The following is a 26,598-nucleotide window of genomic DNA, read 5'->3' as shown; positions in this document are numbered from 1 at the left end:
CCACCTAGCTTTTCCTTGAACCCATCAGCGTGCCCTGTCTCAGGGCCTTTGCCTTGGCTGTACCTCTGCTTGAACACATTCTCAGGTATTCAAGTGGTCTGTTCCTGCTCCTCCTTCAAGTCTTTTCCTTAGCGACAACATGTCAATGAGTTCTAACCAGACTATCGTAATCAACACAGCAACTGGCTGACTCCTCCTCCCCTGCACTCTTCATCCCCCATCCTGTGTACTCTCCCCACCCCTATAATCTCTGTCATCTTCTTATATGCTTTGTTTTAAAATTATATTTATTACCTATTATCTGTCTTCTCTGAGCAGAAATGTAAGCCCCATGAAGGGAGTGCACATTATTTTGTTGACTGATATATCCAGAATGCCTGAAACAGCATCCTCGTAGTGCTACATAGCAGGGGATCAGAAAGTACTTTTTTCAATTAATACATCTATAGGGACTACTTAAATGTCATGATATTTGCCATGTAAATAATCTAGGCTATAATAAGGTATGTACAATATGTTTTCATATTTATAAATATAAATATAAGCATTAAAATATTAGAAGTTTATAAGCCAAAATATTAACAGTGCTTAGCATCAGGTGGTAAGATTACAGATGATTTAATTTTGGAATGTTTAGTATTTTTGAAATTTTCTTTTATTTGTTTTTTCTCCCCTTTCCTTCCTTTTCTTCCCCTCCCTTTTCCATTTTGCTTGCTTTTCTTGTTTTTTTGAACTCAGGCATTCATTTTGTTCATTGTAGCCCTCAGTTGAGGACACACCATCTTCATTAGTCTGTGCATGACTCTACTTATAATTTTTATCACTGTTTTCCTCTTTAACCCAAACTGCAGCTCAAATACCCTCCCTGGCCTAATGTATTTAGTATTGTTCTTCCAAATGTTCATAAAATATGCATGAATCCTTGAAAAATATATAGTGTTGTTTTGTGTGTGGACTTTATTTTTTTTAATACATGGCCTTGCACTTTACATTTCATTCTGTATCTTGCTTGTTTGACTAACACTTCAGTTTTTGTCCAGGCTGCTGTACAGGTGGGCAGTCTAGTCTACCACTTCTCACTGCTGAGGCCTTGATTTAGAGACACATCTCCCCGTCCTATTCACCAGGTTGTGAACGAAGGCCACCCAGGCCGCTGCTATCCCTGCTCTCACAAATAGTTCATTGGTGGGTGTCCTACTACAGGTCTATGGACTGTGCTCAGAGTTAACGCCCAGGAGTGGAATTACAGGGGTGAGGGCATAGGCGTTCTTACAGTGCAGCCAGATTTTGCTTCACAGTGGTTGTGGCAATTAACACTCCTACCAGCTGTAATCATTTTTCCTATGCTTTTACCAGCACTTAATATTACTGAAGCTTCTAATTTCTGCCACTTTGACAGGTATAAATTTGTATCTTGTTTACATGGGTATTTTCCTGATTTCAAGAGTAAATATTTCTTTGTATTCTCTTAGCTACCTCAGTCTCCCCTGCTGTTAATTATCAACTTATTTTCTTCACCTGTGTTCCTTATTATTTTCTTGTTGAATTGCAGGAATTCCTTGTATAGCCCACATATTAATCCTTCCTGAGTTTCCTATGTTGCATATACCTTCTCTGTCTTTCAGTTTTTCTTTGCCCCTGTTTTTGATGTCCCACATTGAATATAATTCTTTAATTTTAACGTAGTCACACCTGTCCACTTTACCCCTCATGTTTATGCCTTTTGATGTTGTTTGTGATATTCTTCCTCACCTTAAGGTTGCAAAATATTCTATTGTTTTTATAGTTTTACCTTTCTCATTGCGATCTTAAATTTATTCAAAGCTTAATATTGTACATGACTTATATCAGACACAATAGGCTAAATTATCCTTTAATGTCCTTTAAGTCCTTTAAAGGAGTCCTTTAATGTCTCTTAAAGCAACAAAAGTTTACTTCTTGCTCCTGCTTCATGTCCATCACTGCTGGATGGAGGGGCTGTGCTTATGGCCATGACTCTGATGGCCAGGCTTCCCGAGGAGTCATTATCTTGAACTCTGTTGGTTGCTATGTTGAATGGAAAAAGATGTTTGAAATGTTTTGCACAAGCAATTAAATGTTCTAGCACAGAAGAACCACATGTCATCACTCACAATTCACTGCCCAGAACTAGTCATGTGGCCCACAACCTACTGCAAATGGGCTAGAAATTGTAACCCCTCCTTTCTTTATCTACACACATACTCCATGTGTCCAGTAGATAAAGAACTGGAAATATGTGGTAGAAGGTATTGATCATGAGCTCCTGATGAGAAACAGAATCCATCTTTATTTCCTTCCACAGAGTATATCAGTTTTCTCCAAATCCTTATTTAATAATTCATTATTTTCTTGCTAATGTATGATGCCATCTCTATTATACCAAGGACAGGTTTCTGGATACGTATTCAGTTCCATTAGCTGCCATCTCTGATCAGTTCTCCCCTCCTGGTGCCACAGTGGCTTTGTCCGACAGCTGGTGGGGTCCCTACTTTGCATTTTGTCAAAATTCTTAGCTTCTCCTGTGTACTTTTTTCCTCCATAAAAACTTGAAAATCAGTTTCCCAAGTTTCCCAAATAATCCTTTTAGGGTTTAATTAAAGTTGCATTACATTTATAAATTAATTCAGGGAAATTGTCATTTTTAGAGTGTTAAGTCATTCCATACATGAATATGACATTCAGTTTTTCTTGTATATCTTTCATAGAGTCTTAAATTTTATTAAGTTGTTGTTCTGTTTTTGCTAGATTATTTCCTGGATAGAGCATAGATTTTAACATAGCTGTTAGTATTTTATTGTTTAATGTTTTACCTACTTGTTAATTTTGTGTATAGAGGACATAATTTTGATGGTATTATATATGGAAACATTGAATTGTCTCTCTTTTCTGAAGAATTTTGATTATTTTGGTTTTATTCTATCTAAATGATCATCAGCAAATAATGATAATCTGGGCTATTTTCTTTTAATCCTTATACCTGTTGTTATTTTTCATCTTGACTTTTGGCCAGTCCTCCAGGACTATGTTGAGCAAGTATTGGGGGCAGTAGGCACCCTTCTCTTATTCCTAGTATAATAAAAAATGACTAAAGTTCCTCCACATGTGTTGTATGGTGACAGCAGACTCTCTTTCTCTCAAAGACTTTATGGAAGATTGGCATAACCTACCCTTTGAAATGGACCTTTTGGCAAAACAAATGAATAAAACTATCTGGCCAAGTATTTTTTCTATGAGAAGATTTATAAACCTTTTTTTTTCATTGTTTTAGTAAAAGATATGAAGACTGTGTTCTGTTAGTTTCCTTTAAATATATTTTTGAGATATTGACACACAGTGAAGCGCCCAAATCTTAGGTGCACTGACTTTGGTGAAATTCACAAATGGGTGAGCTAATGTAACCCGCATGCACCTCACAAAGCAGCGAAACCTTCCAGCATCCCAGGAAGTTCTCTGTTTTTGTCAGTCAATCCTAACCTCTCCCGAGGGTCAACTACTGCTCTGATTTTTCCTTATATATTGCTTTTCCAAATCATAATGCTGATATAAATGGAATCAAAATATATACTCTTTTGTGCTTGTTTTTGTTTTTGGCCTGGAATAATGTTTTCTACATTAATCTATGTTGTTTTGTATACTGGTAGATTATTCACTTTCATTTTTATATAATAGTCTATGAATATATTTCTAGATTTGAGCTACCATGAAATAGAGCTGCTACAAATATTCTTGAATAAGCTTCTTTTATATTTATGTTTTATTTACTTGGGAAAATATGTAGAAGAGGCCATAGCATAGATAGGTATTTAATTTTATGAACAATTTCTATGTTGTACAAGAGTTCTAGATATTCCAGCTCCTCATCAAGATTTTGTGTTGTCAGTCTTACTAATAGTAATTATTTTAGTGGTTTTATAGTTAGTATCTTATAAGAAATTTATTTTCTTTGTAATTAGTGTTGTTAAGTACTTTCTTTTTCGGTGAAAAGTCTGATTTGTTTAATACTTATATGCATTTTTAATTGGATATTTGTCATTTTAGGAGGTCATCTGTAGGACATGTAAATATCATATAGTCTGGATAAAAATTCTTTTTCAGATATATAATTTACAAGTACATTTCCCCTTTGATCTCATATTTCCATGGGATTATAGGTTTCCCTGGCCTCTTTAGATGGGTTGTGGCCTGGGTCCCGGCTTGTTGCTTTTGTTACTTTAGGGACTGAGATTGAATTAAAGCAGCTCATGCAGGGCCTGGTGCTTGGTGATAAAGTCGGTGTCCTGCTACTTTCATTCCTCATTCTCATCAATGGATCATCCCCTCAAGGACCACTCCGAAATTCTGTTGCAGACTCTGAGCATTTCTGAGGGCTGCTGCTGTGTCTGTACTTTTCTGATATCCCAGCTGGGGAGGATGGAAAGGAGGAGTCCTTCAGGAATTGGTCAAGCTGACTATACCCTTTGTTATTAATGTTCCAGTTTTGCCAGCATCCAGCATCAGTTTTGCAATAATTTATTAAAACTTTTTTTTTATTGAGAGGTTTGGGTAGAGGCTTAGGAAGAATGGTGTAAGCAAGCCTCAGTATAATTGCTTTTTGGCTCTTAAATTATGTCAGTAAAACAGACAAAAACAAACAAAACAAAATGAAGAATGGCCCCTGCCATTACGAAGCTTCCATTGTAGCAGGGGATGACAGGCAATGAACAGTAGACAAAGTAAGTGATGAAATGATGTGATATGCTGGAAGGTGATCAGGGCTATGGAAAAAGATTGTAGAGCTGTGCAGGACAGCTGCAGGACCACTCGCCCAGGCACGCTTCCTGCGCAGCTGGAGCCGGGAACTGTTTAGACTAAGGAGTAATGTCTGACTCAGGTGCCCTTGCTTTGGAATGAAACTTGCCATCCCCTTCTTGTGAAGTGAGTGTCCAGAGGAAACCTACAGTCCTAGGCAAACCTTTACAGGGCTGATTTTTTTTTTGGTTGACAGAAATTGTTGGCTGCGCAGATACCCCAGGGACATGCATAGCCCCTTTGGCATCATGAAACAGTGAAGAAAACTGATGATGCTGCTCATGAAGAAAAAACTGGAACAAAGTACTTCTCTGTTGCTAATGAGTGTTGTAGGTAAAGACTGGCCCTTGGGAATCTTAGGGCACCAGATCACTCTGGTGGAAGCAGAGACGCCTTTTAAAAAATATTCTTAAATTATGCTGAAATTCCTTCCTGCTTCTGTAAATGGATACAGCCAGGCTGATTGTCATTAGTCCCCTACCTGTTATCTTCAGACCATGTCTGTCCTGAGAAGGCAAGGGACAGGTGTGATTGAGTTTCAAAGGGAGACAAAAAGCAGAGGCATCTAGAAGTAGCCTTCCTTTCCATAGCTTCTCTCCTTCACAGGGCAGATTGTGGAGCCAGAGATAAATTTGAATCAGATTTTTAGAGCTGATGTCACTTTCGGTGTGGTCTAGTCTGCACCAATCCCATAACCAACAGAGCCATGACCCTTTATAATTTTCATGCCAGTGATGCACCCACCCATAATTGTTTTAAGCAGCCATTGGGTTTATGCAAAATGAAGATAAAGACAGTGCCTACCTCTCAGAATTATTGGAAGACTAAACGAATCAGTATACACAAAGCACGTAGACTGGCACATGGAAAGTCCTTTGTGAGTGTGTTATTTATTGTTATTATACTAATCACACATTCTGATATTTCTAATTTTCTTCCCAGTTATGATAAAAAATATACAGTCCAAGGATGCAGGTTATCCCAAAGAGATAACATGACTTCCCTGAAATTGACAGAAAAATTGATGCTGTTTTCCAAGATAGAGGAAAAGCCCATAATCTTACATTTCTGGCATGTGAAATTCAGCATTTACCTAGACCATCTCCATCTCTTGCTTTTGTGTATCTGAAGTCACTGCAAAGCCGTGAGACCCCACACCCCAGAGAAGTGGCAGGAGCACAGGCAGGCTGGGTGTGCTGGCCTCTGTCTTCCTTCTCAGCTGAAGGAAATAGATGGCTTCTACTGCTCCAGGGTTTCAACCTGCAGTCTCCCTTTCATTAGGATTCCTGCACCCTCAAAAGCAAAGGCCATCTGATTTGTATCCTCTGCATTTGCAATGTGCCATCTCAGCATTCATCAGAAATTGTACATGAAGCAGCTTGATCTTTTGCCTTTGCAATCTTATTATTATGGTCAAAGAGGACATCAGCAAAGATGAACACCCCATCCCACACAGTTGTATTCTCTTAGTAATTCTATGCTGTCTTAGAATGCCTACAGTGTATGACATACAGGGGCCCCATGGCCTTTTAAAACCCTGGACTTTATTTCTTGATTCCAAGAAATATTCCTTTATTCCTTGGAGTACCCCTGGGCTCTGTGTCTACTTCCTTCCCAAGCAAGAAAGTACTGGCTGGCTGAGTATAGAGTCCTCCAGCTCTTCTGCCCTACAGCACAGAGAACCAGCTCTTCAGCTAGTGTGCTTTTTACAGGTGCCTAGGGGCTCCCACTGGGTTCTCAGGCTTCTGGACATACTCTGCTCTTATAGCTGCCATGGCCTTCCTTGATCACAGAAGAGCCTCGGTTAGAGAACATTGCATGAAGCTGCCTGGTTCACATGGTAAATGTGAGATCATTCATCACTGAGTTCAGGTCCTGCCCAAGGTGTCATGCTCCTTTTCAGAGGCACTCCTTTGAGAGGTTTGGGTAGAGGCTTAGGCAGAACTGGGTAAGCAAGCCTCAGTGTAATTGCTTTTTATTTGTTTTGTTTCAAGTTTTATTTAGGAAATAAGCACAGATATGAAAATCATTCAATGACTCACCTTTGAAGTGCTGTTGTTTTGACAAGATATACAACAGAGATAGAGATACTTTAATGTCTTAACTAGCAGCTTATTGTTCAGCCCAAAATATGATCATGATCTTGATTTTCTTCTACTACCTCCTTTGTTTGCTATATAACCTTGTTGGGGACTACTCTGTGTGGTTTCTGAGACTGCAGTCCCACAAAAGCAACCCTGAAAGGGGCTGGTAAGTCTCCCTGGAAAACCAGCTGAAAATGCAGGTGGCAAGCATGACTCAACTCTAACACCCAGGATTCCCATGGGAATCAGGCCTGATAAATGCATTGTATCCTTTGAAGCTTGCTCTGCTTTGTTTTGTGTAGCCCTGGTGATATAAACTGGATGTTCAAGTTCAAGGCATAAGGGGTAAACCCCTTATCTCATGAAACGTGTCTTAAAGACCCTCTGGTGTCAGTATGACTAACAGACCCTGGCCAATGACAGATCTCTATGTTCCTTCAATTGTTATCTGTAGATAACACCTGTTTTTGTATGACTATAGCCTTTAGACATTGATTGATGAACTATGAACATATACACCTGCCTATTCCCAATAAAGGCCATTTGGGAGAAGGGCTCGGGGTGTTTTCCACTAGAGGGAATTGCCACCCTCTTTCCCACTGGAACAACAAGATTGTGTCCGGGAGGACTTATTTACCATCTACAGCAGACGGGAGGATTCCACGGGCCGGATTTCCTCCCACATAACCTGTGTTTTATCGTCTAGGCCATGGGAGTAATTTAAATTCACTGACCACATTTATGTTTTCTTATCACCAAAAGCATATCTAAAAGCTGTTCAAAAAGAACTATTTAGTGGCTTTACTCTCCTATTATGAAGAATCAGGGTGATAGAGTGAGAGCTAAGCATGCATAAAATTCAGTCAAACTCTTATTTTCCAAATCTGAAAATTTGAATTTAACTTTCAAGGGATATTTTTAGTGCCTTCTTAATAAGATCTTTGCAGAAATCAAAATAGCAATGAATATATATGATGGTTGTATTTGAAATCTTCAAACACACTTTTTTTCTTGTGGGAAAAAAAAAACCCTTGGCTTTTGCTGAGATGTGTTACAAAGTTAAATGAAAGGAGACAAAATAATTTGCCAAGTCACTTTTCAATAAAGATGATGATTGTGAAACTTCAACGTGAGAGCAATACATTGTTTTGAATTTTATTTTTTTATTGTTTTGCAAGTATAGTTGCCTCCATTTTCCCTCCTCTACTCCCCCTCGACCCACCCATGCCTGCCTCCCACCCTTGATCCTACCTGCTTTGGCTTTGTCCATGTGTCCTTTATACATGTTCCTTGATGACCCTACGCCTATTTTCCCCATTATCCCTCTCCCCATTCCCTTCTGGTTACTGTCAGTTTATTCTTTATTTCAATGTCTATGTTTATATTTTGCTTGCTTGTTTGTTTTGTTGATCAGGTCCAGTTATAAGTGAGATCATATGGTATTTGTCCCTCACCACCTGGCTTATTTCACTTAGTATAATGCTCTCCAGATCCATCCATGTTGTTCCAAAGGGTAGGAGATCCTTCTTTCTCTCTGCTGTGTGGTATTCCATTGTGTAAATACACCACGGTTTTTTGATCCACTCATTTACTGATGGGCACTTAGGCTGTTTCCAGAATTTAGCTATTGTAAATTGTGCTGCTATGAACATTGGGATGCATAGGTTCTTTTGAATTTATGTTTCAAGATTCTTAGGGTATATTTCCAGTAGTGGAATTGCTGGGTCAAATGGCAGTTCCATTTTTAGTTTTCTGAGGAAATTCCATACTGTTTTGCACAGTGGCTGCACCAGTCTGCATTCCCACCACCAGTGCACTAGGGTTCCCTTTTCTCCAAAACCTCATCGGCAGTTATTGTTCGTTGATTTGTTTATGGTGGCCATTCTGACCAGCATGAGGTGGTATCTCATTGTGGTTTTAATTTGCATCTCTCTGATGGCTAGTGATATTTTTGAGAGGAATTTGACAGCAACCAGCCTATTATGAATCTGTTCTGTGCGATTGAATATAGTAGTCACTAAGCAATGTGGCTATTGGGCCCTCAAAATGTGAATAAGAGGTACTGAGGTGTGTCACAGGTATAAAATATACACCAAACTTCAAAGACTTAGTATAAAAAACAATTAAATATATCTTGATCATGATTGTTCATATCAATTGCATGCTAAAATGACATTTTGAATATATTAGGTTAAACTAAGCATGTTAAAATTAATGACCCATTTTCTTTTTACTTTTTAAAATGTAGCTCCTAGAAAATTTAAAATTCTGCACAAGACCTATTGTATTTCTGTTGGATAGAGTTGACCTTATGATATATACGATTAAAAGATGGGTCAGCTAACAGTGATCGTCATCCATATGGATTACTGAGAGCCTGCTGGGGGCTGCACTGCACAGGGAGTTGTGAGTGATCAAGACAACTCCCCACCCCCACGAGGACATGACCTCTGCCACCACCATGGCAGAGTCTATGTGGGAAGGCAATACACACACATGCCCTAATTTAGTAGCCGATATCTAAAAGCTGAAGTTGGGGAGATAAGTCTGTGCCTTCGTTCTCGGCCTCACAAAAGATTTCCTTTTGTGATGACTCTAAGTCTCTGACTGTCTTTTTTTCCTTCTTATTGACTCTGCAAATCGTGACTGATCCTAACCTACTTGCAAGGAAATGAGTGTTCGTTGCTTTTAGGACCTGATTGGTTGTTGTTGTTAAGGTATTTTGTGGGTGCTAGAGGATGCTCTCTGTTGTTCTTTTGCTTAAGTACAGGTTCCATTTTCCTGGAAATGAGAGGAAGGTCTGCACAGAGTCTAGGAGTAGTGCAGATTTTGTTTAGCCTTTTTCCTCATGGGATATTTTTTGTTTGCTTGGCTGATCCTCCTCTATATATTTAGCTTCTTGAGGGCAATGTTTTAGTGATCTATTGCTGCAGAGCAAACCACTGCAAAACACAGTGTCTCAAAACAACACAATTACTTAATTATCTGTCATGATTCCATGGCGATGGGTTCTCAGCTGGACAGTTCAGCTGGTCCTATTTGCAGTCTCTCCTGTGGCTGTTGTTCGATTAGGGCTGGCCTGGGACATCCGGGAGGAACCAAGACTGAAAGGCTGGGCAGTCTCTTGCCCCTCTCCCTCTCTCTTCCCCCTTTTCCTATAAAGTCTCAGAGCTTTTTCTTCTTTGCAGCCAGATTTTCCTGTGTTACTAATTTAAGCAACACTGTTCCCATAGATGCTTCAACACATTTGCTCCGCAGACTATTTATTTATTCATTCACATGTGCATTTGTGTGTGCAACAGATATTTACTTAGTATCTTCAGTGATCCAGTCACTTCATAGGGGGAGAGGAGAAATGGGCCCATACATTTTTTCGTGGTATCTTGAGGTTGCGCTATAAGAAACATGTACAAAATGCTACAATTACACAGGGGACAGACATTAATTTCCCTGGAAGACCCGGAAAGAGGAGACAGTAGAGTTAGTCTGGCCCTGCGTTTCCTGACCTTCATTAATCTTCATTCCTCCCCCTGGACTTTTGTCAGATATCACATCTCTCTTTGTTCTTCTTCCCTTTTTCTTTTTTTTAAAGCAATCCTTTAAAAATATAACCTCATTCTAAGTAACTTTATACATGAGAACATCATTGGTATTTTGATTTTATATTTAACATTATCCCTGTACTACATGAAAGCATCTTTTGTGTCTCTAACAGTTTGTTTTCCACCTTCTAGAAAAACTGCTCTAGCCGGATGGCTTCTCCTCCCTCTCAGCAAACTAACCTCCTTCCCTGAGAGCATGAACTTCACAGGCAAAGTAGAGGAAACATTCAGGCTGGATTCTTCATCTTCCTCCTCTTTAGCAGGTGTCTCTCCTGACTCTCCCCTTTCCTTCCAAGTCTGTTTGATGTCACAGAATTCCAACCAGTGACCCTAATATTACCTTGTGCATAATAGAAATGATCAGGTGGACTTACAGTGTACGATGAATAAGAGTTTACTTGCTGTAGGAGACTGTTCTGTGTGGTGTGAGCCCAGCTCCCATTCGGAGATGCATAGGACCCACACCCACAGATAGGTTCTCCCCTGGGGAATCAGGCCTACAATGTGCCTAGGCTGCTTTGAGCCTTGCTCTTGCTAAAAAAACTCCCTCATCCTGAATTGAGGACATTTACTGCAAAGTAACTTCCTAAAATCCATGCTAACCCTTCCAAGGATGAGTGTAACTGGTTCAACCACTTTTTCCTTTTCATTTGCAAATATCCCTCTTCTGTGATATTAGTGGCATTGGCTCCTTTGTTTTCTGTAAAAGGTAACCACCTAAAGTGAATGAATCTGTGCATAGTAAATGAGGACCATCATGTAATGGGTAGAGAAACCCAATAAAGGCCTGTCATGGCAGAGGCCACGGCTTTTGCTCCCCTTGAGAGAAAAGCCATGCTGTCCCTTTTCCTCCACAGGACTTGGTAGTCCATGTGAATGTCTCGTTTCATCCATATTGATGCAGGCACTGTGGGCTGGTGTCTGCATCAGCTTGCCCCTGTTCTGTCAATTTAGTGTTTACCCACAGCTTCCCAATCTCAATGCAGTATCCCATGGGTGCAAGCAGAAAGGGGAAGTGAATAAATGTCTCAAGTGAAAACAGATTCACTCTTTCACATAGGACCCTGATGCCTGCAAAGACAAGGGACATCAGGAAAGGTGGCATTTACTCGGAAAGGTGGAATACAGGCAAGGCAGAAAAACTCCCCGCTCACTAAGGAATGCACTCTCTGGGAAGCCCTCAGTACTCCCGGGGCTTCCAGCCAGGGATCACCAAGCTCACTCAGCAGCCACAGTCATGGCATAGGAGACCTCTGGTGAACTCAAGAAACCACAATTGCGATTTAACAGACTCATACAATAAGGAAACCTAGAGGCTCTTCAGCACAATGCTTGGCAACAATATTTTTACACTGCTGAAGGCTTCACTCTAAGAACATCACTGGTGATGTTTGCAGGTAGAATTGCTTGAAATAAGCGGCAAAAGACCAAGTCAATATAATTGTGGGAGCATTTAAACCCAAGAAATCAGGGTTCTCTGTTAGTAAAAGTATAATTACTTAGGTGCTATAAAGTATGTAGGCATGATCATGTTCATTAGTAGAGTCTCTGAATTTTTGTTTCTATAAACAAACTAAATAAATATAGACCTCCCTCACTGATTTAATAAAGCATATTTGTGAAGATTCTATTATATGGGAAGCCTTATGTTATATGCTGTGCTTCCAAAAATAATCAGACTGATTGTAGTCACATGAAATTTAGTATCTCATGAAATGCCTGCAATCAAAGGCATATTGCTATGGTCCCTAAAATTCTGTAGGAAGTTTCAGTATGGTTTTTATGTGTTATAGGGCAAAAAGTTTCCGGGAAGCCACAAATCACCACGATTTTTATAGAAGAAATATTTTGGTGAGCACACATCTCCAAAAATTTTTTATGAGACATAACAGAAAAAGAATTATTTAATATATGAGTTCCTGCTTACCAGGGAATTTTCCCATGTGTATTAATTATCTATTGCTGCATAAAAAATTGCCACAAACTTAGTTGCTTGAAACAATACAATTTGAGGTATCCAGTAATGACTTTGGGACTGAGGAGAGTTGTATGTGTATGAGGAGGGTGATTGTTCTTTTGTACGATCTGTTTAGAAAACCTACTTTCCCTCTGTGTTCACTTTTTACTCTCACTTTACTACCACACTTACAATACTCTGATATCAGATGTGTGGGTTTTTTTCTCCCACTGCAAACAATTCTCTAACACCAGCTGGGCGTCCTACAATTGAATTCAATTCTGACACTATCTATCTGGAGACAGCATCTGAATCATAGGAATGCCAGAAGGAGAAGAGGAAGAGCAAACAATTGGAAACTTATTTGAAAACATAATGAAGGAGAACTTCCCCAATCTGGCAGAGGAAATAGACTTCCAGGAAGTCAAGGAAGCCAGAGAGTGCCAAAGAAGTTGGACCCAAGAAAGCACACACCAAGGCACATCATAATTACATTACCCAAGATTAAAGATAAGGAGAGAATCTTAAAAGCAGCAAGAGTAAAGGACAGAGTTACCTACAAAGGAGTGCCCATAAAACTGTCAGCTGATTTCTCAAAAGAGACCTTACATTCAAGAAGGGGCTGAAAAGAAGTATTTCAAGTCATGAAAGGCAAGGACTTACATCCAAGATTGCTCTATCCAGCAAAGCTTTCATTTAGAATGGAAGGGCAGATAAAGAGCTTCCCAGGTAAAGTCAAATTAAAGGAGTTCATCATCACCAAGCCCTTATTATATGAAATGTCAAAGGGACTTATCTAAGAAATAGATAAAAAACAATGAACAGTAAAATGACAACACACTCATAAACATCAACAACTGGACCTAAAAACCAAAAACAAAAACTAAGTAAATAACTAGAACAGGAACAGAATCAGAGAAATGGAGATAACATGGAGGGTTATCAGTGGGGAGGAAGAAGGGAAGAATGGGGGAGAAGGTACAGGGAGTAAGAAGCATAATTGGTAGACATAAAATAGACAGGGGGAGGTGAATAATAGTGTAGGAAACAGAGAAACCAAAGAACTTATATGTACAACTCATGGACATGAACTAAGGGGAGGGGGAATACTGGAGGGTGAGGGGTGCAGGGTGGAGGGGGGATAAAGGGGAGAAAAAAATTGGGACAACTGTAATAGCATAATCAATTAAATATACTTAAAAATAAACTACCACATTTTTATAAATATGCTATTATAGACATGTGTCCTGTCTTGTGTATTGTACTAATATGACAGCAATTATTATTTCCTTGTCATTACAAACTTTCCCTGGGATCAGGTGTTATATGGCAATAGAGGGTAAATGGAGATACTCAGGGAAATGTAACCCATTTTCTCAGTTCATGGTGAACATCTTCTTGCTCTAAGAGAAGGAATATAAACTAAGCTACTAAAAATTTAAGGCAGCATAATACAATCCCCAATCAACTGACACTCCACATTGCTTCATTGCAAATACTAAATAATTTTATAATCATGGGCTCATGGGATGTTGAATCAGAAGCCATACTTCAGTTGAGATTTTGCTATGAGGCAGAGAGAGATTTGAAATCTGAGCCTACTCCTCATTAGGTGTGTAAACTATGTATAGTCCTTTGACTAGAAAATTGGAATAATAACAATAATATCACAGTTAAATGGTTTTCAGGGGAATTAAACAAAATAATCTATAATATCTACATGTATTTTAATGTTTGTTACATAGTGTTTCATGAGTGCTGATTCTTCTTAGTGCTAAAAATACCTTAAAAATACCTAATTAAATCCTCTTACATTGGAAGTGAGGAAACAGGCCTTCAAACCATCAGTTTTATTTCTTAGAAAGTAAAACAATTGTGACTATGATTCAAGGGACAGAGTTAGATCATTTCAAGAGGATTTAACCTTATGAAAGGAAAGGAGTCGAGGAAATTATTGTTGTGCAATGAGATAAAATGAAGAAAAACCCAGTATTTTCTTCATAATAAACCAAGAAACTAAATCATCTCCTTCACTGATGTGGGGACATCACATCACTGTGCAACATGAACTTTGCTGGTTGCAGGTGTCCTACCCGCCCCAGTGACACGTGCATCTGGTGCAGAGACTGCCATGCCCTTGGGCGTGGCCTGTCCACTGTGCGGCCCCACCCATGGGACAATGCCTGGCTCCCACTTTCCATCCTGTGCCAGGCATTCCTGTGGCTACTGAGAAGGGGGACCAGCAGCTCCCTGGACCTAGCATGCCCATGCACCCCCAAATAGCCAAGAAGGTGTCCCAGGGAGCACCTGCACTTGCTTCACAATTATCCCAGTGCTCAAAGAAGTATGACATAAAATAGTAAATTTAGAAACCTTGAAGGTGTTATGCTAAGTGAAATAAATCAGACAGAGAAAGACAAACTGTATGTCTCTTCTCTGTGAAATCTAAAAAAAAACCCAAACCCCAAAACCAACCTCATAGATACAAAGAACAGATTGGTTATTTCCAGAGGTGGGAAGTTAAGGGTGTGAAATATAGGTGAACTGCTTTTTTTTTTTACGTTTAAATAACATAATATGTATTATTGGAATAACTGGTAAAATTTAAATTAGTCCTTTAGAATAGATAATATCATTTTGTAATGTTGATTTCCTAATTTGTTCATTACTCTGTGGATAGGTAATCTCCTTGTTTTAGGCAATACACACTGGAGTAGTTAGGAGTAAAAAAGGACATAAACAAAGCAAAACATCATGACCGGGTGAGAGAGAGTGACTAGACTGCACGAGAAGTTTTCCCGCCTTTGAACAGGGCTCTGCGTTTCCGCTTGGCTCTGGGCACTGCAGGTCCTCTCGCTCATCCCGTCTAAAAGACCAATTGAAGATCACTGTTGATAATGAAAGAAATGGTTGAGACACGACTTTTGCTTTCCACTAAGTCTCCTTCTAATGATCTAATGTGGCCCACATTTCAGGCAGATAGCTCGTGGAGGCTCATAATAGGGGATTGAAGATTAAACGAGGAGGTTGCTTGAACTGCTTCAGCAGTACCCGATAGAGTGAACACGGTACAGCAAGCGCAGAGTCCAGTGGGACTGGTGTGCTGTTATGGCTTTGGCTAAACCCTTCTTTCTTTAAATCACAATTTTGCAGTATAGCCTGGCAGAAATTTTTATTCTCCTGGAATGAAAACCAAGGGTGTTTGAATTTGCCAGCATATTATAATATAGTGAAGTGGGACTAGGATTTGATAATGATAAGAATCAGTTATTGAACTTCATTAATGATATAACAATACTGTGATATCAGGATGATGTCACTCACACATCAGAGAAAAAAGCTCCAAAAGAGTTAAGCATCATGTAGTCACACATACATAAACAGAAGTTGACTAATAAACATAACAAAAATCTAAGGTTCATTCCAATGTATAATTTGTTAGGATTACATGGGCTTGAGCAACCACAGACAGATGCCGAACTCAGAATTGTGTTATTATCTCTCATAGACCCTGCCAATAAGCAAGAATCTCAGAGACTGGCAGGATTATTGAGATTTTAGCAAAATCTTCCTCAGCTAGGAATTGTGAGGCCCCTATTCATAGAGCCAGCAGAAAGAAGTCTGAATTTGAATGTGGCTTTGAGTAGAAAACACACCTTAAAATGTTTGTGGAGGGCAGTAGCATAGACCTATGTTTGTATAACAGAGCCTGAAATCCACCCAGAAAGTTCTATTATGAAGGATGCCTGAGGTATGAGACTCATTACTCTAAAATCAGGCTTAGACTCATAACTCTTTGAAAATAGCTGAACGTGGGTTGGGAATAGCTGGTAAGTCCAAGCAATTTACGGAACAAACATCTACACCACAAACTATGAAGAGACAGAAGAGGTGATGGCAGTGCTCTGCAGTTCTCCCTAAGGAAATGGAGATGAGCCTCCACTAAAAAGTCTCTACGTGGTCTTTCCTAGGTCCACTGTCACTCGTTCACCTTCACTCCCACCCCACCCCACCTGGTCTGCATTAAAGCGGCGTTTTCATTCAAAGTCCTTATTACCCATAACAAGATGTCTTGGCCTCCTTGCTAACACCTGGAATAGACTCAGCGATTTCTAGGTGTCTCATTAGAGTGTGCCTGTTTTCTCCAGCCAAGTGGCTGTGGGATCAGCGCTTCCCTGAGACTTAAGTCTCTAGAAGAGGAAGTTTTCTGGGCAGGGAGAGTAGATTTCTACTGTTCATGCTGTGTTGTTACCCTTTGAATAACCTTGACACATCCACCACCTGAGCCATGGCCCCGATGTTACCCTGTGACCACACAGTGAGAGCCCAGGCTCGCGTGGGTTCCCGTAGAACTATATGCATCTGTGCATTATCTCAGGGGACCATCTCAGAAACGAACTGATTTCCCAAGGGCTAGGAACAGCAAGTGACAAAACCAACACTTGAAAGCTGTTTGTGACCTCCCTCAGGAAACCACTTTTGGTTTCCTCTCCCTAAAACACTCCCCACCCATCCCAAAAGCTGCATTCGTTCTCTGTCCTCTTGTCGTCATAATTGCCCACCCACTATTGAAATGATGTGTTTTTCTGATTGGGGGCCCATTGAGCTCCTGGATTAAATCACAACTAATATTGTCCATGCTCAGTAAAGAACCAAATGGGATGAGGGAGGAGATAATTCTTCTTTGGAGAATTTCTGGGGTTTTGCCTAGCTGTGTTCCCAGTTTACAAACTCCAAAATGACAACCTCTATTTTGTATTTTTGGTGACTTTATTATAACAGGCTCTACCATTCTGAGTGCTGGAAAGCTGACTTCCCTGGGCTCTCTCAACTGGGCTCTGTCGCCTTTGACTTCCAGTTGTTTTTGGCCAGTTGGAGTCACCACATCTATAAAGGACACATGGACAAAACCAAGGCAGGGGGTTGGTGGTGGAAACAGGGGGGTGGAATCAGGGGAGGGAGGTGGGGATGGCTGGGATGGGGGAGTGGTGGGTCATAAATGCAGACAACTGTACTTGAACAACAGTAAAATAATTAAACAAAATGAAATATATAGAGTTTGTTCTTCTACCTTAAGGAAAGAGTAAAGATAAGGAATATATAAAATGGAGTCATTTTAACCAAGATGCTAAAATTATAAACACTATGAAGGTTGGGGTATGAGGAAGGACCTCCCTATCATTCTAAATAGCCTGGGAACGTCAACATTTTTGAACTTTTTAGCCCTATGTTAAAGCCTGGATACACAGCTGGACCTCCAGGCAACCCTAATTATCCCCTGAAGGACTCATTTATCCATTATCCAGACGACCAGGACTGACCAGACTTCCTGGTAACTGTCTTCTGGACCACCTGGCATCCATAATCCTGCCTGCCTGACATCTGACTGATAACCATCCTGGACCAATGGTAGGGCTGAGAATGTGGGACTCATAATTACCAAAATGTACTTTTTTATTATAAGAACTTTTAACTTTTCTTTCTTCTTTGGAGAATTTCTGGGGTTTTGCCTAGTTGTGTTCCCAGTTTACAAACTCCAAAATGACAACCTCTATTTTGTATTTTTGGTGACTTTACCATAACAGGCTCTACCATTCCGAGTGCTGGAAGGCTGACCTCACTGGGCTCTCTCAACTGGGCTCTGTCGCCTTTGACTTCCAGTTGTTTTTGGCCAGTTGGAGTCACCACATGAGATGACAGACAAAGAGATATCTCCCTCATTTCTGTCCATTCGGATGTGAGTTGGCAGCAGCGGCATTTCTCTACCAAAGGCCACAGTTCCTATCGATCTGCTCTCTAACCCAGCTCTAGGCCCTGCTAACACTCTCTGTTGGGTTCAGTTCTCTCTTTGCTGGGCCAGGCCTTATAGATGCTGGTTTCCCCATGCTTCTTACCTGGGGCTTCATCCTGATTTGTTGGTTTCCTTGACCAATGCCCATATTTTACAGGTTGTCTTTTTCGGAAATCCCCCTCAATCACCCATGTAAGTGTGACATATTTCCTGCCAGAACCTCAGGTCTTGTAAGTATTCTTATAAAGGATTGTTGTTATTGTTTGGTATCATCCATACCACGAAAGGTACAAAATAATCATTTGGTATCGTTTTGTACCTTTCATATGAAATCCAAAGAAAGATAGTATTGGAAGCTTTTTGAACCTGCTCTAACTCAGAGCTGTTACTCCAAACCTTGTTTTTTTTTTCCAGGCTTTCAGACTGAAAAATCTCAGGGAATGGTTCTATTTGGCTTGACTTTGTCATCTAACCTCAAACAACTAGCAGTGACCAAGTGTCAGAGGACCATGACAGGCAGACTCCTGTAGAGTGGTGTGGCTGCAGTGTGGGGAGGAAAGGTTCCCAGAATAAAGCAGGTATGTTTCCCAGCAGGAAAACTTGTGGATCAGTCAGATTCATCAAGTTCCCATGCATGCCCTAGAGGGAGCTAGGTGATTCAGTAGAACAGAAGGTTGCTCATTGGTATATTTAGGAGGATTCCAGAAAGTTTCCCTATTCCAAATGCTTGTAAAAGAAATCTCATTTCATTGTCCTCTTTGTTGCTATCTGAATCTCTACCATTCCCCACACCCCGAGACTCAGCAGTCTTTTATTTACCCAATTGTGAATAAGTTTAAGCTCATTCATGCAGCAATATGGAGATCCTGAGATCACTTAGTAGGTGAGAGAAAGGAACTGGTGAGAGCAGAGCACACTCAGAGGCAGTGAGGACCCTGATGAAGCCAGTTTTTGCTGGGGGCTTTTTTGCAGGCTTTTTCCCTTGAGAAGGACCAGGATGGAATGTCTCCCTGCCACTGCTTCTCGGCCTGTGTGGAATAAGCCTTAGAGAGTCTCCAGAGCCGGAGCAGTGCTGCCCAATGTGCCTGTCCCAGGAAGATTGGTCAAGGTGCTGCCCTCTTTTCCAAGCTCATGAGATGAAAATTATGGCCCACTCAGCACCTCAGTATCACAAAGAAAACCATGTAGAGCTGATGCTCAGGAACACTGCAGAAGGTTCCATGGACTTATGAGGCTAAATCATCTACAGGAACCTTGAGAGAAGCTCATAAAACTATCAGATCCGATGACTTCATCCCTGCAGGATCTAAGGTTTAGTTTGAAAACAAAGTAAGTGAAGGTCAGTTGCCAGGGTTCCCCCTCACTCCATGGGACATACACAATATTCTGTGAGAAGGAAGAGTATCTGAACTTCTTATACGACTTTGTATCTCCCCACATAATTACTATGTAAATTTCTCTTTTTCATTTTAAACTAGAGATATAATCTTTGAAAATGTGGCTGTTATAATAAAGAAATGATTGCTTTAAAATAGCACAAACAGTTTATACAATCACTTTGAAAAACTGTTTGGTAATATCTATTGAAGCTGAACATATGTATACCCTAAGATCCAATATCTCATCTGTAGAAATGCAGAAAAGTGTTCAAAAGCTATGCATCAGACTGTCCACAAAAGCACTGTATATAACAGACTCCAATTGGAGCTACCTAAATATCCTTCAAGGATGGGCCAGATAAATTCTGGTATATTCACTCTGTGGAAATACACACACACACACACACACACACAGAGGAAGAGAAGAGAGAGAGAGAGAGAGAGGAGAGAGAGAGAGAGAATAGATAAAAATACATATATAAATATAGATAAAACTGACAACCATGATCATCCCATCAGCCTGGAGAATCCCATCAGCTTGAGAATTCCTAGTTCAGTGGCAACACATGTGAGGAGTCAAGATCCCACAGGACATCCGTGGTTTGATAAGGGAGGCCTGTCCTCACCTGTAAGAAGGTGCTGGTTGAGCTCTTGACAGCTGAGAAAATATTGAGACTTGGATTAACCTCCACAGAGTGGGATGGGGAAACACCACTGAGACTTAAGCCCAGGATGAACTGATTTCAAAATCAGTCTTCTTTCTGGTACTTGTGCTTTGTTCTCTAAAGTTATGACTTTGGGTCTGAGGAAAGTTGTGCATTTTGAGAAAGATGGCGGTCCTTTTATACCTTCTAAACAGTGCATTTGAAAAAGTACATGATTAGAGTCAGAGTGTTGGGTTTGAGTTCTAGCTCCACCCTTATAAACTCTGCAAACATGGAGAACTTCCTTAACCTATATGCTGTTCAACTGTAAAAAAAACACAACTCATATATATATATATATAAATTCTTTACCCACTAGGTTATTTTGTTCTTTCTCTTTTCTTCATGAAATGGAGGGGCTATGAAAGGAGGTATCTAGAAGGTGAGTACTTGGGGCCACTCACACAAAACACTCCTCAAACCCACATTCGTACAGAAACTCGACACTTAAAACTTACAGTGCAGAGCATCATTCTTAACCAGTGTAGAGAGAACCAAAATGCTTTTATCCTTTGTGTGTATTTTTCATTCCAAACTCCAATGTGATCATCTCTTACCTACCTAATTCCTTAAGATCACTTCTTTTTGTTTTCCTTATTTTTCGAGGGGTGTGAGGGATGAGAGCAGCAGGTGGGTTAGGAGAGGCAACAGTGAGAAAGGGGTCTTGGGAACACTGGATGGTCACTGCATTTCTCTAGAGCTGAAAAGGGGAGTCGGGAACCAAGACACCAATGCACGGGCACATTTTCTTCATAGCTCAAGGTTATGGCCAAGTGCCTGCAGGGTGCCGTGAGAAGTGTGACAAGGACAAGTTTGGTGGCTCTGGGATCAATGTAGATGTAAAACAAAGGCTTGAGGAAGGGTAAGAGGATGAGGGAAATGAAGACTGGTCAGTTTTGATTTGAGTTCTTTGGGGTGAATAAGGAATTTGCTCCCAGAGCACTTGGGAAGTCTGGCTTCTTAGTCTCAGAGAGAGAAAGAGAGAGACAGATAAACAGGGAAAGGCCTAGCTTAGGGGGCAGGGCACCTACAGCTACCTCACCTGGGGCTATTTCTGTAGCTCACCTCAGTCCTAAGGGAGATAGGCAGAGCAGGAAAGGACAGGAGGTGGCTGGTGAAAAGTGCAAGGTGGGAGAGGAGGACAGACATGGCACAGGACTGAGTGACAGGCAGGCAGCAAAGAAAAAGTCTGGGATTGGGATTAGGTCCTAACGTAAACCCCAAAGCTGCAGGGACTGATGAAGGGGAGAAGATAGGGGCACAGAGCATCTCCTTTAGTTGTCAATTAGATCCCATTGAATTCCCTTTCTTAGATGCCTAAGAATGATCACATTGGAGCAGTAAAACTTTGAAATTATTAGTTTGCTTACTCAAAAGTAAGACTGAACCTAGGAGGAGGTGTTTGATGTGTAGTTTATGGAGGGCACCAGGGCTGCGTATCTATACCAAGGGTACAGAATATGAAGACTTTGATTGTCCATGGGATCAGGGGCTCAGTTCCCAGGGGCTCAGTGAACCTTGCTCAGCATGGACAAGCTCAGTTCTCTGAAGCAGGCCTGCTGGATGTCTCACTCAGGTACTCCACTGTTTGCATCAAGCTGTTCCGGCTTGCCACTGGACCACCCCCTGTCTCTGCTCAGTAGTGAGTCCTAGCAGCTGCTGCACAGTTAAGGGGAGCACCCTTGATGCCCACTGTGGAAGAGAATGGTGAGGTTCTGGGGCCCCCAGCTGTGGCTATGGGGAGTGCACAGAATGTTTCTCCACAGGGGTTAGAAGTGGTGACCATTGGGGTAGGCCAGTGGGGCTGCCAGGCCATGACTATGGTGGGGACAAGGTGGCTTCTCCAGGGGTGGCTTCAAATGGAAGGACTGAACCAGGCAGTATTTCTGTGGTCAGGCAGGGTTCTTGCCCACAAAGCCAGGCACTGCCAAGTCATGTCCTGTCACATGCTTACCTGTCAGGCCAGGGACCAACATCCCAGCAACCTTACTTCACATCTGCTGTAGGTGGGCCAGCTGATGCTGGTCCCAAGTGCCTGGCTTGAGGTCACTGGGGTACCCAGTGGGGGCTTGAGAGGTGCCCACGGGCAGGTTGACAGGGCCTGCTGCAGGCAATGTGGCTGTGGCCACATGGATGTGCTCTGTAGGACTGACCACACATGAAGCCACTGGTCTGGAGACACTGTGGGTCGACACCTGGGTGCTCTGTTGATGAGCAGACTATGACTAATGGGGCTAAAGTTGGCAATCTGGCCCTTACACGGTGAGGTCGTGCTGAAATCTGACCTCATCTGGCAAAGACTGGTTGATCTGGTGCACAATGCTGCTCAAGTCCAGGGACTGGCTGTACTGCAGGGTCCACCATTGAAAGGGGGTAGTTGAGGTAGAGACAGTCACATTTGGGGGCATCTGAGTCTGGCATCTTCCAGCCTCCATGCAACAAGGAATTTGGGGGGGTAGTGATGGAGACCTTGGTGAGACAGACCTAGAAGGTGGACCAAGCCCAGGGTTTGGGCCATAGGCTGAGGGTGGCCCAAGCCCTGAGGCTCCTGGAGGCTCTGAGGGTGGAACAGTGCCTGGGGTGGGGAGATACCCTGAGGGTGCTACAGCATTTGGGGATGGGGATGGGCCAGGGTCTGTGCATGCTACAGGGCCTGCTGGTAGCCAGAACTTGGGGCTGAGGGTAGGCTCAAGTGCTAAGTCCTGCAGCAGCAGAGGTGCCACTGCCAGTTTCACGATGGCCTCAGGCCCAACCCGGCTGGGGTGCTCTTGAAATCCTTGACTATGCTTTGGCTGGCACTTGGACAATGCAAGCAGGCCTGCTTTGGTGGCAGCCTGAGTCGGGTAGGGACTGTAGGCTGATGTGTCAAGGTAGTTCACAGTAGGGTGAACAAGTTTCTGCTGGGGAACCTTCACAATTTCTGAAGCCCAGTGTTCATCTGTGTGTGAGAAAGAAGCTGAAAGGACAGGTCACCTGGCCCAGGTAGTCAGGCTAGAACAGAGGATCTGCGTCAACACAGCGTGGGGCCGCCACATGTCAGTGGCGGGACCCAGCCCTCATGGCTACTCCATAGCTTCCAGCTGCTGCCACCACTGCTCCACACCGGGCCCCTTGCAGTTGGTCAGCTTGCCAGCAGCTGCTCCTCCACCCACTAGGTTATTAAAAGCACAATTATATTGATAAATCCCTTGTGAGTTGTGTTAATAAAAACTTTCATTATTTCCCTAGTGGTTTTCTCTATGATCAGGAATAAAGGGAGGCAGTGTTGCTCATAGAGAATCTTTCTGGCTTTGGAAGGGAGAATATAAAAACAAAAGTACTAAAAAGTTCTATAACAAGTACTGGATGCTACAACTCTAAGCAACTGACACCCTAAGTAGCCTCACTGCAAGTGCTAAATAATTTCATAATGATGGGCTCATGGGATTATTCAATGGAAGGCAGCACTTCAAAATGAAAGGATTAAGGTTTTGGTGAAAGCCAGCTTGAAAAAAAAATGGAATCCTGACTCTTCTGTTAGGCATGTAGAACTTAGTTGGTTAATATCACTATGGAAATTGGACCTCTTGATGGGGCGGTAACAATATTTTCCAAAAATAATTTCCCAGAGAGTTAAATGGAATAATGTGTATAATGTATATATGTACTTCAAGTGCTTGTCACAGTGAAATACATTGGTTAATGAGTGCTGATCCTTCTTAGAACTGAGAGAGATCTTTTAAAAAATCATCCAATTAAACCCTCTTACGTGAAAGATGGAAAGACTAAGATCCAGAAATGCTGAGTAATTTTTTTTGTTAGCAAGATTAGGAATTGATTTAAGGGACAGGGTGAGATCATTGGAGGTGGATTTCAACTTCTTAAAGGAAATGTGACTCTTGAAGAAATTATTTCTGTGCAATGAGAGAAAACAAAGGTAAAAGAAATATTTTCACCTTGCAAACTACTTCTTTATGAGTCTGGGAGCCTACCCAAGACACAACCACGTGGTCTGGTGGTGCCGCACTGTCTTCACAACTGTGAGTTAGACGGGATTCTCAGAATAATTGCTAAAATGGCATGTTTCTCAGAAAGGCAAGTTGGGCCCTAAAGTCATGCATCTTGCATAACCGAATTTTTGGTTTAGCTAATGACAATGCAACACCACCCCATTAATGTTTGGGGAAAGCTTCACTGACACAATTACTTACAAATCAGCTTCTGGGTATCAACTTCTCTCTCACTACCACATCCGTGTTCCAGGGAAGACTCTTCCTTCCTAGAGGGCTGGGTTTCTCGCTGACTTTGCAGGGATCAAGTTTGAATGTAGCAGGTTAAAAAAAATGGCCTCAAGTTTTTGACATTTCCCTCACTCTCACTGCCTACACCCCTGGCTTTTGAGAGTTTACATTTATGCCCTGGCCTGTTGAATCTGGGTGCATTCTGTGACTGCTTTGATCATTAGATTATGGCAAAAGTGACAGAGTGCCTTAAGAGATTGGCAGCCTTTACTTTCTGTCTTACATTTGCTTTTGGAGCCCTGAGCTGCCTTTTACAAAATCTATCTTTGCTGAGGTCACATGCTATAAGGAAGGCCAAGCCAGATGGAAAGCCCCATGGAGGGCATCAGGATATTTCCACCATTCCAGCCGGGTGCCAGACATGTGAGTGAAGAGCCTGCAATGAATGACTCCAGCCCCAGTAACCTGACTACAACCACATAAAAGCCCGAACAAGAAGTGCACAGCTGTAAATATTCAACCCACAGAACCATGAGGGATTGTCATTTTAAGCCACTAAGTTTTGGAGTGGTTCTTGTTGGTGGTGGTGTTATGTAGCAATAAATAACCATAAATCTCCTTTGATTCAGTCTTTGGGAAACCAACTCATGCTTTCTCCTGCACTTATGAAATAGTGTTTGTCTACTGAGTTTTTGAAGAAATGTAGTATGCATAGAGCAAATGGTAGTTCAGTGTTTCTTAGCTGAATGAATACATTGTTTTTTCATTTATATCCTGCCTGCTTCAAAATTAATTTAATGTTGTGATTGAATGATTGTTGAATAAAAAAATGAATGAGTATGGTAAATGAATCATTGAATACCTAAGGTAAGATTAGAGATGAATTCATGAAGACATTTAACTCTATTTCATATATTGAAGAAAATTTCATGCTCTTAACTATAAATTAACAAGGTGAATGCTTCATAATTTTATTTCCAAAATATATAACAAAATGCCTACTTTTCTTGTCTCTTACCAAACACCTTGGGAGTTCCCCAAACATGGTACGCCATCTACCACCTCTATGCCATTGCCCATGGGTTCACTGCACTTGGAACCCCGCTCCTTTCCAAACCTGTGGTCTTACAGCTCCCACTCATTCTTTAAGGTCAAACATTACTTCCTTCCTAGGTTCAGGGACCCATTTATTCACTCATTCAACAAGCATTTATTGACCGCCTGCCTCATACCAATTATTATACCCTTGAGTAAGTTAGAGCAATAAATAATTCAATGAAGTTGCAAGCTGATATGAGATAAATTTGAAGTATTTTGGGGACACATAAGCATGATATGCAATGCATCTGGGAGAACAGAGGGAGTGTCTTAGACAAGTAGCTCCTAAGCTGAGTCCTGAGGTACAAGGAGGTAGCTGGAAAGCAAGAGAGAGGAATTGTTGGGCACAGCTCTTGTGGTTTATTTGATTTTCTGTTTATGTTTTTAATCAGGTCAATCAAATTGTACTAAAGAGAGTTTATTTTAAGAAGATTTGCATGGCAACAAATTATAAAATTACTTTGAACAAGGGATAAAAAAAGTTTTTCGCATCTCTTCCCTGAACTTTTTTCTATTTTTCTTGTTTCAGACACTGGAATCCCATTGTTTCTATCAGAGACAATGGTGTTAACAATTAGGGGTTTTGAGGATTTAACTGTTACAATTCATATTATCAGGCCCATAATTAATTTTTCGATCATTCTGTAGTATGAATGCCTGCTCTACCCAAAAAGTGCTTCTGGCAGTGGAGTTCCCTGATTTTCTCCCCTCTCTGTAATGCATACCTGCCACTCAAAGTGTCATCTTTGTTGGCCCAGAAGCAGTCTGTTATCATCCCGTAATGAGATAAGTACAAAAATAGAAACTAAATGCTTAGAAGCTTTTCTAGCAATTTGAGATTTATGTCCTATTAAATTTCATAATTTAAAAATTAGCAATTAGTGATTTATGTCCTATTAAATTTCATAATTTAAAAATTGAGCACCCTTAAAATCTTTGTCATTTTATTTCCCT

The 26,598-nt window shown here is 41.2% G+C and overlaps 2 protein-coding genes and 1 pseudogene across 2 annotated transcripts in view; 1 reads left to right on the top strand and 2 right to left on the bottom strand.

Annotated features, from left to right (window-relative positions):
* The window catches only part of LOC114499511 (stromelysin-1-like), a 217,912-nt gene that overhangs the window by 59,470 nt on the left and 131,844 nt on the right, over window positions 1-26,598 (top strand).
* On the bottom strand, window positions 21,715-23,295 carry LOC114500923 (annotated as a pseudogene).
* LOC114499512 (macrophage metalloelastase-like) overlaps window positions 22,582-26,598 on the bottom strand; it is a 43,872-nt gene continuing 39,855 nt past the window's right edge. Inside the window, 1 exon segment of the mRNA XM_036027606.1 lies at window positions 22,582-23,264. Coding sequence (XP_035883499.1) covers window positions 22,582-23,264 — 683 coding nt within the window.

The sequence above is a fragment of the Phyllostomus discolor genome, chromosome 6, assembly GCF_004126475.2.
Source record: "Phyllostomus discolor isolate MPI-MPIP mPhyDis1 chromosome 6, mPhyDis1.pri.v3, whole genome shotgun sequence".
In the NCBI taxonomy this organism is placed as follows: domain Eukaryota; kingdom Metazoa; phylum Chordata; class Mammalia; order Chiroptera; family Phyllostomidae; genus Phyllostomus; species Phyllostomus discolor.
Note: the sequence above shows the minus strand (reverse complement) of the source record. Positions and strands in the feature narration are given on the sequence as shown.